The sequence below is a fragment of the Pyrus communis genome, chromosome 9, assembly GCF_963583255.1.
Source record: "Pyrus communis chromosome 9, drPyrComm1.1, whole genome shotgun sequence".
In the NCBI taxonomy this organism is placed as follows: Eukaryota; Viridiplantae; Streptophyta; class Magnoliopsida; order Rosales; family Rosaceae; genus Pyrus; species Pyrus communis.
In genome coordinates, this window is record NC_084811.1 from 25,455,771 (window position 1) to 25,468,645 (window position 12,875).

Consider the following 12,875-nt stretch of genomic DNA (forward strand, 5'->3'; position numbering starts at 1 on the left):
GACATAAGGATTCAAGCAGTGTTCCACGAAGTAAAAGAAAAGAAGATAGTTTAAGGCCACGTACAAAAATATATATATGGCAACAAAATACAAATGCAGTGTACATATATATATATATACACACACACTTCATTCGTAATACAGTGTGAGTGCTTGTGGATGAAGTGAAGTTATCCGACAACCACATGTGTTTCTTGCATTATATGCCTCACAAGGGCTTCATTTGCATCAATGTGTATCAAGTAATTTTGTGGATAACACGTTTATGCATCATAAAATGCGACTTGATTTTCTAATGTGAACTTGTACCTTTGACACATCCACAATATCGTTTACTAGTCTAAACGTGTACATAAGAATGGCTCTTCAAGAACAATACATAATTTAACAATAATAATACTCACTAGTCACTTTAAAGTTGTGATTATCTGCACGTATGATCGATATGTTGTCAATATAATAGTCATCTATGAAAATTCGCTTTCAGCGATGTCAACATATGGACATGTTCTTATACACTAGTTAATCGCAACCTATAAAAATTAAATACCACATAAATTATATCTTAAGAAACAACCATATAATTGCACTACGTATTCTTTATTAACCATGAAAAGAGTTTTTATCTCCTTCATGTTATATATATATGCACTCTGGTTTACGACCAGCTAGCTAATTGAAATAGCAGACCTTTCCAACCAAACGGGATATAATTAAAAGGAAACAAAACAAAGTTTTCGTGTAGACTTAAGTATTATTGTTGAGAAAATTCACAGTCCACCACGAATAATAGAATAAATATGGGTTTTTTAGTTCGACCAAAAAAATAATAATTAAAAGAAGAAGAAAATGGGTTTGGCCAATGTTGACCCCATTTAATATTCCAAACCCTAAATTCTTTTTCTCAAAAGTAGATTCCTGGGATATTCTGATATTACTTGTAACCATGCACTATGATCGAGATGAAGTAATTTGTTAATTGAGTTCAATATTCGACAAAAAAAAAATAATAAAAAATTGAGTTCCATGTTATTCATGAACAAATGTATCTATTTCACACGCCTATATCATCGACCGAGAAATCAACAAAACAAAGGACAAATAACACTCATTTTTCAGAAGGTTGGGACCGCCCAAATCCCCACCATAAATTGGCTCGGCTTCTACAAATGTTTAGACTCCTCTCGATGAGTGATATTATACAACTGTTTAGATTCTTCTCGATGAATAATGTTATCTTTTTAAATATTTAAAATCTTATTAATTTGAACCATTCGTTCAAATGAAAATCAATTCAGTCAGTATTTCAAATTAACGGTCTACATTATATAACATACAAAAATATAATATGTATAAAATTTTAGCTTTAAAAGCATTCCATGTCAAACCCTACAAAGAGAGGGAAACATTTTGAGGTATTTGTGTATATTTGAAAGACTATTCTATGATGTTATCATTCTACATATTATGGCATGACTGCAAAAATAATCTCTTTCCAAATGAAAGGAATTCGTCTGGTCAAATAAGGTTTCGTCATCCATAGTATTGAGTCCATTAGGTTGACAAGTTCTGTGACTACTTTTCAAAATGGATTGAGTGCTTGGAAAAAAAATGTATCTGCACGGCATGAAGAGAATTTGTTGCAGACAAGTCATCTATCAGGTTAGAAAAGCAGCAAATTAACGTCTTGAAATACTTTTTAATCTGGGACTCTTAAAGCATAATGTTTACATGCCCACCATTTTTTCTTTCTTTCTATTTTTACTTTTTGGTGTGGGTAAAACAAACTCCTATATTCCATGCAAGGGACATGTTCTTATCTGTTACTGCGTATAATCATTTATCAAATGTCATGCGTAGGGTGTGCCCTTTGAGTCTATGGCCCGCCCGGCTCAACCTCTTCGTATAGTCTTTCACTTTAATATCTTGTTTGTTACAAGGCCACGTGATTAGGCTCGGTTTTACTTCAAATAATCAATAAACTAATGATATTACCCAAGTTAATTAATATCACAGCCAAGCAAAGCCTAATCTGCATTAATAATATTATGCCAGATTGAACTATCATATAGATATAAAGACTGAGTATCCTAGCTAGAACGTCTGTGGCTTTGCTGTAAGTATTGCCAAGACCCCTTCAAACATATATATGCTTACTTCACGCCATTGGAATCTTATTATTTTATCCATTTTCCAAACCCCCTCAACCCGCTTATATATCTCTCCAAGGCTCTGAAAATATATGTATCCAATAGCTGTCACAAAACAAAAATGGAGAAATTATATCTTCATGTGTTCTCTCTCCTCCTAGTTGTCTGTCTCTTCCCTCAACTCATAAAATCACAAGATGATGATTATGTTAGACAATCTCCTCGCGGAGTAATATTCACCCACCACACTAGTTCGGATGAGGACCCTCAACAGGTACAGTTAATGAGTAGTCTAACAGTTTATATAATGTACGTCTTATTGTCCGGACAGTAATGTTAGTATCTTGTATCTGAAACGGTAGCTTACTTTTTCCAAGTAATGGGGAAAACGACCGAAACATGCTATAGTTTTGAGCTCGGAAAATCAATTCAGACCCGACTATTATAATTTCTCGTTTATTATTTTCTTAACTATTTTATTAGGTGCATATTTCACTGGTGGGAAAAGATCATATGAGAGTTTCATGGGTTACTGAAAGCAAGCATGTTAAATCAATTGTGGAGTATGGAAAGGAATCTGGGATATATAATGGGAAGGCAACTGGAGAACACACATCATACAAGTACTTTCTCTACAGCTCCGGGAAGATCCACCATGTTACCATTGGTCCCTTGGAGCCTGCCACTACATACTTCTATAGGTGTGGAGGTTCAGGCCCCGAGTTCTCCTTCAAGACACCCCCACAAAAACTTCCCCTTGAATTTGCAGTGGCCGGTAAGTTAAATAACGGTTTTTCTTTCAAAGATAATTTACGTTGTCAGATTGTCAAATTTTCCTCTTGCAAGAAATTTATGGGTCAATAACTTTGCTTGGAGATTAGTAGCTGTTCACAAGAAATGAACTCCATGAACGTCTTTCTGAAATTAGATTGAATATTATGTTTTATATTTGTTGGGGGTATGATAGAGTTGGTTATATATAGTTGCTTTAAGTCTAATTGGAATGACAACAAATGTTGGAGATGAGTTTACAACTCTCGTTAGGAAAATTTGCAATTTTAGCAAACTTTCTGCAGCAGACCTTGCTTATTGAAGTAAACCTCGCAAAAACCCAATTAAAAACTGTAAGAAATAATCTGACCTTTAAAATTGAAAAAGATGAAGTCACAGCGACTTTAATAGTAAGCTTCTCCTTTGTCTTAGATACGTAGCGCTCAACCAAACAATAGGCGCCTTTGATCCAATAATGAGCGTATTTTTTTGTGATCACTATTTATTAATAGACCAATACTAGTGACTCGCCTATTAGAATCATCATAGGAAACCATCAAAGAATCCATATTATATCAGGAGTGCATTACAGTTCTTATATATATATATATATATATATATATATATATATATATATAAGTTCTATTCCTATCAGAAACAACATATCAGCTTGCTTTTGAAAAAAAAAAAAACATCAGCTTGCATGTGTTTGCAAGTCTATATTTCTATTTCATTTTAATTTTAGAGGTCCTCTGCTTGATTCTGCAACCTTGGGTTGGCTAAAGACCATTTAACTGTTTCATGGTTAGTAAATTAATTAGGGAAACCGGTTGAAATGATGAAAACAAAAATCTCATTGTTGAAATAATTATTTTTTTAGGATTTTTGTCGATATATTGTTATATTTAATCGGTAACGTCATTAAAATTTGATCAATATGTGGTCGTTGATTTGAATTTAATCAATTCAACGATTGAGATTTGTACAATCATCATTTCAGCCAACCTCTTTTACTTATGTGCAATCTAATTGTCTATATCAAAGAAAACTTTAGTCTTGGTAAAGGATGAATATTATACATGGTTGAGGTCATCCTGAATCAGCTGCAGCCCTACCTATTTATCTTCCAATTAATCAACTCTCTCATAAGAAGAATGTGTTTTGCTTAAGTCGAACAATATATATAATCAGAGATTTGGGACCAAAAGCTTAGCTTGAGCTTCAATTTCCTTAGCCTTGTGATTATATGGCTCTGAAGGATTAATATGTTTTGGAGTCATATATTATCTCTGTGTGTGGCTTTGAAGAAATCTTTGCCTGAGAGCAACTCCACAGGCAATAATTCTCCAGACGATTGGGCAATAGGAAATTATTACCTTTGTGAATAATAATTGTCTGAATGCATATTTACCCTATAGATGAATTGCCTGAGATTGACATTAAAATTTTATTTTTTAAAAAGCGGTAATATTATGTTTAATTTTGAATAAATTTTTTAACAAATCCCGTCATGCTAAGTGTTATTATCCGAAATTACACTTTTTGTAAAAGAGAATGGTTGGGCCCCACCAACCTGTTTTGGTCGGTTGATGGGCCCCACCAACCTGTTTTGGTCGGTTGATCCACCTAATACTCGCACGTGAAGTGCACACACCTGATGCAAAAAAAAAAATAATGACGTGATTGACGTCTACCTAGCGTAAAATGTACTCAGCCGCACACAAGGACAGGAATTGCCTGATGGCTTGGTCTGGAAACCTTGGACCCAAAATCTGGCCGATTTTTGGGTTGGGGTGAAGTTGGTTTTTTGGGTTTTGGGGGGAGGGTTAAATTGCCCAATTCCCTTGACAATTGGATAGGCCTGGAGTTGCTAAGAGAATATTCTCCTCATTCACCTTAGACCTCATAATCTCGTAGGAAGCCTAGTTGTCTTGAAAAAATAGAAAAACCTTTTCCTTTTCTTTGAGCAACAATGATATTCTGTTTTAAAGTAATATAAACTACGCGAAGGGGGGATTCAAATTCAGGTTCATTATAGGAGCACTTCAGGTCTAATCCATGTCGCTTAAACTAGCCGTTTGAATAAAACATTTGAGAATAACCCAAAATGAGAGTGCATCTGGTCTTCGATTTGGTTTGAAGGTTAACAAGTCCAAGGCCAACCTGAAGGAACCCAGTACGGCAATTGCCTTAAACACCCAAGTTATATGCATACATATTAACTACATCAATTCTGGCTCGAAATTGTTAACTTAATGGGTTGCCACATCACCCTAGAATATCAAGGTCTAGCAGCTGTCACATTAATTTGTTATAAAATCGAAGTTTGGTGTATGTAACATTGCTCATATTTTCACATATTGGTTTCAGGTGACCTAGGTCAGACTGAATGGACTAACTCAACCCTACAACACATCGGAAGCATGGACTACGATGTGCTTCTCCTCCCCGGTGACTTGTCATACGCCGATACACTGCAACCGCTTTGGGACTCCTTCGGCCGCATTGTCGAGCCCTACGCCAGCAAACGCCCGTGGATGGTCACAGAAGGCAACCATGAAATCGAGATCATCCCGATCATCAACCCTACTGGCTTCAAGGCCTACAATGCCAGGTGGCCGATGCCCTACCAAGAGAGTGGGTCCACCTCAAACTTGTACTACTCTTTTGAAGTTGCCGGGACCCACGTCATCATGCTGGGGTCCTACGCTGATTTTGATGTTAAGTCAGATCAGTACAAGTGGCTTCAGGCTGATTTGGCAAAGATTGATAGGAAGGTGACGCCGTGGATTGTTGTGCTTCTGCATGCACCTTGGTATAATTCCAATAATGCCCATAAAGGTGAAGGGGAGAGTATGAGGAAAGCAATGGAAGAGTTGCTGTACAATGCAAGGGTGGATGTGGTTTTTGCAGGGCATGTTCATGCGTATGAACGATTTGTAAGTTGGCTTAATTTGATTCCTTACGTGCAAATTAGTTAACATTATGACCGGCTAATATTGTATTTTATGATTAACTTTGTTAATGATTGATGATATGCAAACTAGGGTTTCTAATGTTGTTAATGATTAATGTTACAGACTAGGGTTTACAACAATGAAGCTGATCCATGTGGTCCAATGTATATGACCATTGGTGACGGTGGAAACCGCGAAGGACTAGCGTTAAAGTAAGTACTCTTTATTTTAGTTCAAACTATTGTAGTGCTATGTCAATGTGCTCGTCTCCTTTCATCTAAGTTTGGAATCCTCTGATCTTCCTAAAGATTATAACCAAACTTTAAACCATCTTTATACATATAGGTTCGAAAATCCGGCTTCCCCTCTGTCTTTGTACAGAGAGCCAAGTTTTGGACACGGAAGGCTCAGAGTATTAAACGAAACACATGCATTTTGGGGATGGCATCGAAACAACGAATCAAACTCCGTTGTAAAAGACCAGGTCTGGTTAGAAAGTTTGAGCAGCTCCAAAACATGCATGAAATCTGGGAGCCAGAAGGTGGGTTCATCATCTGTTAACGATGAATTATAGGTCGATCACATGTCACACACAAAGTTTACAATACCTTAGTCTTGTTGTTTTTTTAGCTAACAAAGATTGGAAGTTACAAGGTTTCTGAGTGCATATGTTTATAAATTCTTCTTTGATAATTAAGTGCAAGGTGTGGATATATTATTACCTTTGAGTTCTTCGTTTATCATCATGTTTTTGTATTGGATGCCTTGTACAAAACAAGTTAGTGGAAAATAAACATCAGATTTGTTGTGAATAATGTGGATGGGCCACATGAATAATTTGTTACTATTTATGCACAGTATTTTCACTATTTATTTGTGAAAAATTTGTAAAGTGAATATTGTTCTTTGCTTATAAAATGAATGAGAGATGAAGAAGAGGTTCACGGAAGAGATTGTGAAAGAAGAAAGAGGAAGAGAGAAAAGAGAAGAAGAGGAAGAGAGAAAAGAGAGGAAGAGAGAAAAGAGAGAGAGTTATTTTGTACTCTTATTATTCTAAATTATAATGGAAGCACTACCGTTGCCCTGAGGACGTACTCCAGTCACACTGACTGTAGAGGAACCTCGTAAATTTTGTGTCTTGTTTTATTTATTCCACTGCACACACCGTCGATTTTACAACAAGATTATGTTTTGTCTTGGATTGTGATTGTGATTTTTCTGTTTAAAAACGAACTGCTGTAATTAATTAATTTTGTCAGTCCTAAAAAAGTTGGCAAAATAAGCAAATTTGTATATGTGAGTCAAGGTAGTTGGTCGGGATAGTGAGCATGACTCCTTACACATAAATTCAAATCAATATCCATATAAATTAGAGTAGTTTAAAATTTGCATGGATGAAAAATAAGGTAAATATCCTATTTGCTAATTTGACACCTATAAAAGAAGCCACAACTTAGAAGTTAGCATTGGTGCAGATGATGTTTTACGGAGTGACAAAAAATAATCATATGCACTCTGATGCGAGTTCGATCACTACCGATCCGCCTTTCTTTTAACAACTAATAATTTAACTCATAAATGCTAGCGTTTGAATTTAAATAATAATAAAAAAGATATAAAAAAAAAGGTATTGGTGATGTCAACAATATTACCCAAACATACGACGGTTGGGTTAAATGATAATCTAAATAAAGCAGACTGGTTGAGTGGTTCGGTAACTTGACTTACAAATAAAGACCAAAATCATGCCAATTTTTAACTAATTTTTTTGTTAGTCTTTCCTTTTCCAAGGAAACAGGATGTGAATTTAACATGGGTGATATAGTTTTTGGTTGAAATATTTTTGAAATTAATTTTTAGTCGAAAGCAAGACGTATGACGAGAAATTGGACCCGAAATTTCACTCCCAAGCAAAGATATTTTTCGTTCTTTTTTTAAAATTTTTTTTAGACTTACAAACCAAATCGCACAATAATTATTTGCAAAAACTAATATAAAATTAAATTAAAAACCTAAGGGAATAGAAAATATTTATATCAGCTTAATTCCCACGCGTGCCCGATGGACGGCCCTGATCGGATCGACGGTTCCGCGTGGCTTCGCCGACGGCCAGATTGATTGCAATGCGCCGGTCACCGATTTGTACTTTGGCAAATGTATTGAGATATCAAATCTTCTCGAGCTTCTCGGCTATGACCAGGGGGTTGCTCCTGGCGATCTCCTCTCTCCCGAGCGTCTTGAAATCGAACGAACACGCGTGCTTCTCGGGGTACCTGTGGACGCCGCAGAACGTGGTCCCGCACCTGCACTTGAAGCCGGTTAACCCGACCCGTTTCCTGCAAACGGTGCACCGGTTCGGCTGCGACACCACCGCAGCCACCTCACGAGCCCGGAGATCTCCGACGGGATCTTTGATAATATCTCCGACTACCTCCGGCAAAGTCAACGCCGGAGGCGGAGTCTGACATTGAGTCTCGATCGCTGCCGGAAAAGAAGGGAAGGATGTTGAAGGCGGAGAACAAGGAGGAGCGGAGAGAGAGGAAGAAGCGGCGACGGAGGCGGAGAGGGAGGCTTCGACGGTGGATTTAATCGAGGCCTCCTGCTGCTCCTTGATGCAGAAGTCTCTGTAGCATTTGGAGCAGAGGTTCATGGTGGCCGGGCTGCCGAAGAAGCCGCAGTTGTTTGCGCAGAGGTGGTGGCCTTCTGGGGCTTCGCATCTGTGCTCTTCCGCCATGTCTACAGTCAATCAATTATTCAATTTCCGCCTCAGATCTTGTTTTTCTCAAATTCGCCGATCGGATTCAATCAGTTCAGATCGTCGTCTTCTCCGCCGAAGAGAATCGATTTCCGAAAACTGATCTGCGATCGAGAGGACAAAAATATTATAACAAATTTGACGAAAAATCTCAAACGGTTTTCCGTTAAACTAATTTGAAAAACCGGAGGATTAAATAATTAATAAGCTGTTTGGTTGCTGAGAAACCAAATGAAGGAAAAAGAAAAATCCAATTTCCGGTTCCCGCACTCATAGAAAAACAGCTAGCCGTGCGGCTAATAACAAAAAACCATCAGCGTCCAGAGGATCCGCGTTTTTGGAAACTAATTTTTCGGAACCAACGAAGCGGATTCTGGATTCTCCCATCATTTTTCCTCCTTAATTTTCTCAGCTACCAAACAGAAAATCACCAACAAAAAAAAAATTAAAAATTATATAAAAAAATTGTGGGAGAGGGAGAGATTTTAGTACCTGTGCGAGGAGGAATCCAGAGATTATTTGCGAAGCGAAGCGAGGAGGAGAGGGGATAAGATTATCAACGAGGAGAGAGAGAAGTTATTAAGAATCTTAAGACGGAAGCCTTATTGACAAGGTCAGAGGGAGGAATATTAATAATTTAATAAAAAAGGGCGGAGGAATGGCGAAACGTGACAAAATTAGACCGTCCAATATCAACATTAATACGATTGATCAGCCATTTTTTTTCCATCATAATTTCGTCAGAGATGTTATTATTTAATTTAAATTATAATACATAAATCTCTACTAATTAATAAAATTTTTTTTGTCAATCAAAATATGATGAAATGATCAATTAGTCTTTTATGACATAAAAAAAAATGATGGGCAATAATGTAATTTCATAAATTTAAATTTTACTATTTTTTATTGAAACCTCAGTTACAAGTAATGTTAAAATACCTCCAATATTAAAAAAAAAAATCAAAAACAAAAACCTCTCACTCTTCTCACGTTCTCTCTCTCTCTCTCCTTCTCATTTTCTTAAAAATTGTGTTCACACACAAAATGTGTAGGTAAATACTAGTGTAGATTAAAAAAGTATAGTAATTAGACATATCGTAAGATGTCAATATATAATTCTTATTATTTTATAATTGTGATCAATATAGCTTTTTCCTATAGTTGTAAAAAAGTATTGAATTCTTGCCTTACGGCGTTTGTTTAAATCTTTTTTATGACTAATTTAACATTTAGTTTAATCAAATTTATTGTTTGACAAAAAATTTGTAAGCAATATTTTCACATTGTGTTCCAAAAAAAAGCACCGTAAACACTTTCAAATGTCAAAATTAAATTATAAGAATTGGAATTATGACAGGAGACAGCTTGGAAAATTCACATAAATAACATGATTGTGAATGACAAAAGGGTTACGGAAAATCATGCATCTGGCAAGGTGGCTATTTTTTTTTTTTTTTTTTTTTTGAGCTTTTCATGTTAAATCTAAAATTGATAGGTTATGTGACGAGTTGACATTTTAATTTATTTTAATTTTTAATCGATATATTTCTTTTTATTAATATACTTGTTGTATCAAATTAGAAATAAAAATTTTAACCACTTAGTATTTGGTATTATGATACTTTGTGTATCGAATTATGTTTCCGAAATAAAATAAAATAAAAAAATCTTCTACTATGAGTGAGGGTTTGGTTGATTCCACCTCCCTCTCGCAGTTGTATTCGGCACCTAAAAGCCGACACCAGAGCTGGTGTAGATACATTGAATTCGGTTCACCACCCCTACCGTATTTTGGCTGCTATATACAACTTTCTTATGGCTTAAGAAAAAGGAAATATTATCTGCGTTTTTTAGCCCAAATTTTGGAAAACGTGTGGAATTAAAACTCATTCCGTTGGTTTAGAGTTTTTACGATTACGAAATTAATAACTGAGCAAGTTTAAAATTGAGCGCATTTAGTTTGATGCATTTTTTTTATTTTCGTCATAGTTTGTTTTGGGTGAAATAAGGATTTGTCCCTCGGTACATGAGAGATTTGCAAGCGGTATTAAAAGGAGAATTGTAAAAAGTAAGGGTAGAATGATTTCAAGTTCAGAGCTTTTTCGATTTCGAACCAATATTGAGCTAAAAAACTAAAATCTTGTCAACCACGTTGAAAGGGTTTTCAATTTGAAGCACAATCAATTTTCAGCGTTTGCTGAAGAAAGTTTTCAAGTAGTAAACCCTAAACCTTACAAAAAATTTATCGTCATAGTTTATTAGGTGACTTGAAGCTTACGGCTTGGTGCATGAGAGATTTGCGAGTGTACAACCAAGTACAAATATAAAACCTTAATTAAAATGAAAATCTGAAGTGTAACTTCATTGATAATATCATCACGAGGACATATTTCTCTATGAATTTCACTTATACATGTCTTGAAATGCACTTATTTTTCATATCCGAATGGATCAAGAAAAGAGCTCAACTGATTATTTGAACATGATTCCGCAAGAGCATTGACAAGTTTCCTGAACACAATGCATGATGCAGTGAGGATCCTCACACTTATACTCATAGCATTGTTCTTCACTTATGCATTCCAGATGATAGGGTGCCGGAGACAGGGATGCCAACGCAGACGAGGATAGGGGATCAGCGTTCCTTGCAGGTTCCAGTTCTCTACTTTTAGCTCCATCTTGCAAACCTGCATCGACATCCATGTCCGATAACATTATATCTACAATCCAGTACTAATATATAAATCACCCTTACATATGTATATATCTCCACCTAGACATCACACACACACACACACACATATATATTGATTCTAAATATTAATAACAAAACTTTAGGCACATTGTCGAAGACATTTAAAATTTGATCAAATGAGGATCTACCAAGGATGAGAAGGAAGTACACTATTATCGCACAAGTCTTCGTCATTTTTGCTTGGAGGAGTATGTGGTATCTAAGTTTGTAGTGAAATTCTGCTCTCCTAAACTTCGTGATGGTAGCATTATGAGCCTATAGGGCCATATTTATATGGTGATCATAGGTGTTTTTGTATCCGTTGTATGATATTGTACTCGATTAGGAAAATAACAATGTTGCAAGGTTTGTGCATTTCTGGAAACGTATCAAGGCCCGTTTTATAGCGTTTATGGAAAGAAATCACAATGCATTTTCTGAAGAGATTATAGTTAGCATAGGAGAACACGATGCACTTAGACACGTTAGAATCCATGAATGGAAGTTTCCTCATTGCTGAATGATTACTTGCTACAGATGGCATTGTGATCCCTAATCTGAAGAGATTTGTTTCCATTTTGAAGAAGAAAGGTTTTCCACAAAAGAGGCACGGCGTGTTTTGGTCTGAAATCCGTTCTCAGAAAGTTTCCAAACTAATGTACGCCAGAGGAGTTTTGGAATTTTATTGCATATAGGTAACTTTTATATGAACGGTACATCGAAAAATTAGCACTGTACATGTTGTTTTGATGCAGTTAACAAAGCATATTGCATACCAGTTCTCACTGCATAATGCATTGTGTGCTACAAGTAATGTTAAAATACCTCTAATATTAAAAAAAAAATCAAAAACAAAAACCTCTAATATTAAAAAAAAATCAAAAACAAAAACCTCTTACTCTTCCGATGTTCTCTCTCTCTCCTTCTCATTTTCTAAAAAATTGTGTTCACATACAAAATGTGTAGGTAAATACTATTGTAGATTAAAAAAGTATAGTAATTAGACATATCGTGAGATGTCAATATATAATTCTTGTTATTTTATAATTGTGATCAATATAGCTTTTTCCTATAGTTGTAAAAAAGTATTGAATTCTTGCCTTACGGCATTTGTTTAAATCTTTTTTTATGACTAATTTAACATTTAGTTTAATCAAATTTATGGTTTGACAAAAAATTTGTAAGTGAGGGTTTGGTTGGTAGGTTTTGGTTGATTCCGCCTCCCTCTCGTAGTTGTATTCGGCACCTAAAAGCCGACACCAAAGCTGGTAGAGACACATTGAATTCGGTTCACCACCCCTGCCGTTTTTTGGCTGCTATATACAACTTTCTTATGGCTTAAGAAAAAGGAAATATTATCTGCGTTATTTAGCCGAAATTTTGGAAAACGTGTGGAATTAAAACTCATTCCGTTGGTTTAGAGTTTTTACGATTACGAAATTAATAACTGAGCAAGTGTAAAATTGAGCGCATTTAGTTTGATGCATTTTTTTGATTTTCGTCAT

The 12,875-nt window shown here is 35.7% G+C and overlaps 2 protein-coding genes across 3 annotated transcripts; one reads left to right on the top strand and one right to left on the bottom strand.

Annotated features, from left to right (window-relative positions):
• The first annotated feature begins 2,148 nt into the window (after window positions 1–2,148).
• Window positions 2,149–6,658, top strand: LOC137746005 (purple acid phosphatase 22-like). Its single transcript, XM_068486047.1, has 5 exons — window positions 2,149–2,424; window positions 2,634–2,925; window positions 5,292–5,860; window positions 6,002–6,090; window positions 6,224–6,658. Exons 1-5 carry the CDS (start codon window positions 2,272–2,274, stop codon window positions 6,450–6,452), a joined length of 1,332 nt encoding a protein of 443 aa, XP_068342148.1. The 5' UTR covers window positions 2,149–2,271; the 3' UTR covers window positions 6,453–6,658.
• Window positions 6,659–7,776: 1,118 nt separating this feature from the next.
• On the bottom strand, window positions 7,777–9,284 carry LOC137745289 (zinc finger A20 and AN1 domain-containing stress-associated protein 4-like). 2 transcript variants are annotated; one of them, XM_068485221.1, is made up of 2 exons: window positions 9,126–9,284; window positions 7,777–8,737 (listed from the first exon to the last, which is right to left on the bottom strand). In XM_068485221.1, the coding sequence occupies exon 2, from the start codon at window positions 8,610–8,612 to the stop codon at window positions 8,046–8,048; it is 567 nt and encodes a 188-aa protein (XP_068341322.1). In that variant the 5' UTR covers window positions 8,613–8,737; window positions 9,126–9,284; the 3' UTR covers window positions 7,777–8,045. The 2 variants fall into 2 exon arrangements, with proteins under 2 accessions (XP_068341322.1, XP_068341323.1); XM_068485222.1 differs by having other exon boundaries at window positions 7,777–8,614; window positions 9,126–9,281.
• Between the last annotated feature and the right edge of the window lie 3,591 nt (window positions 9,285–12,875).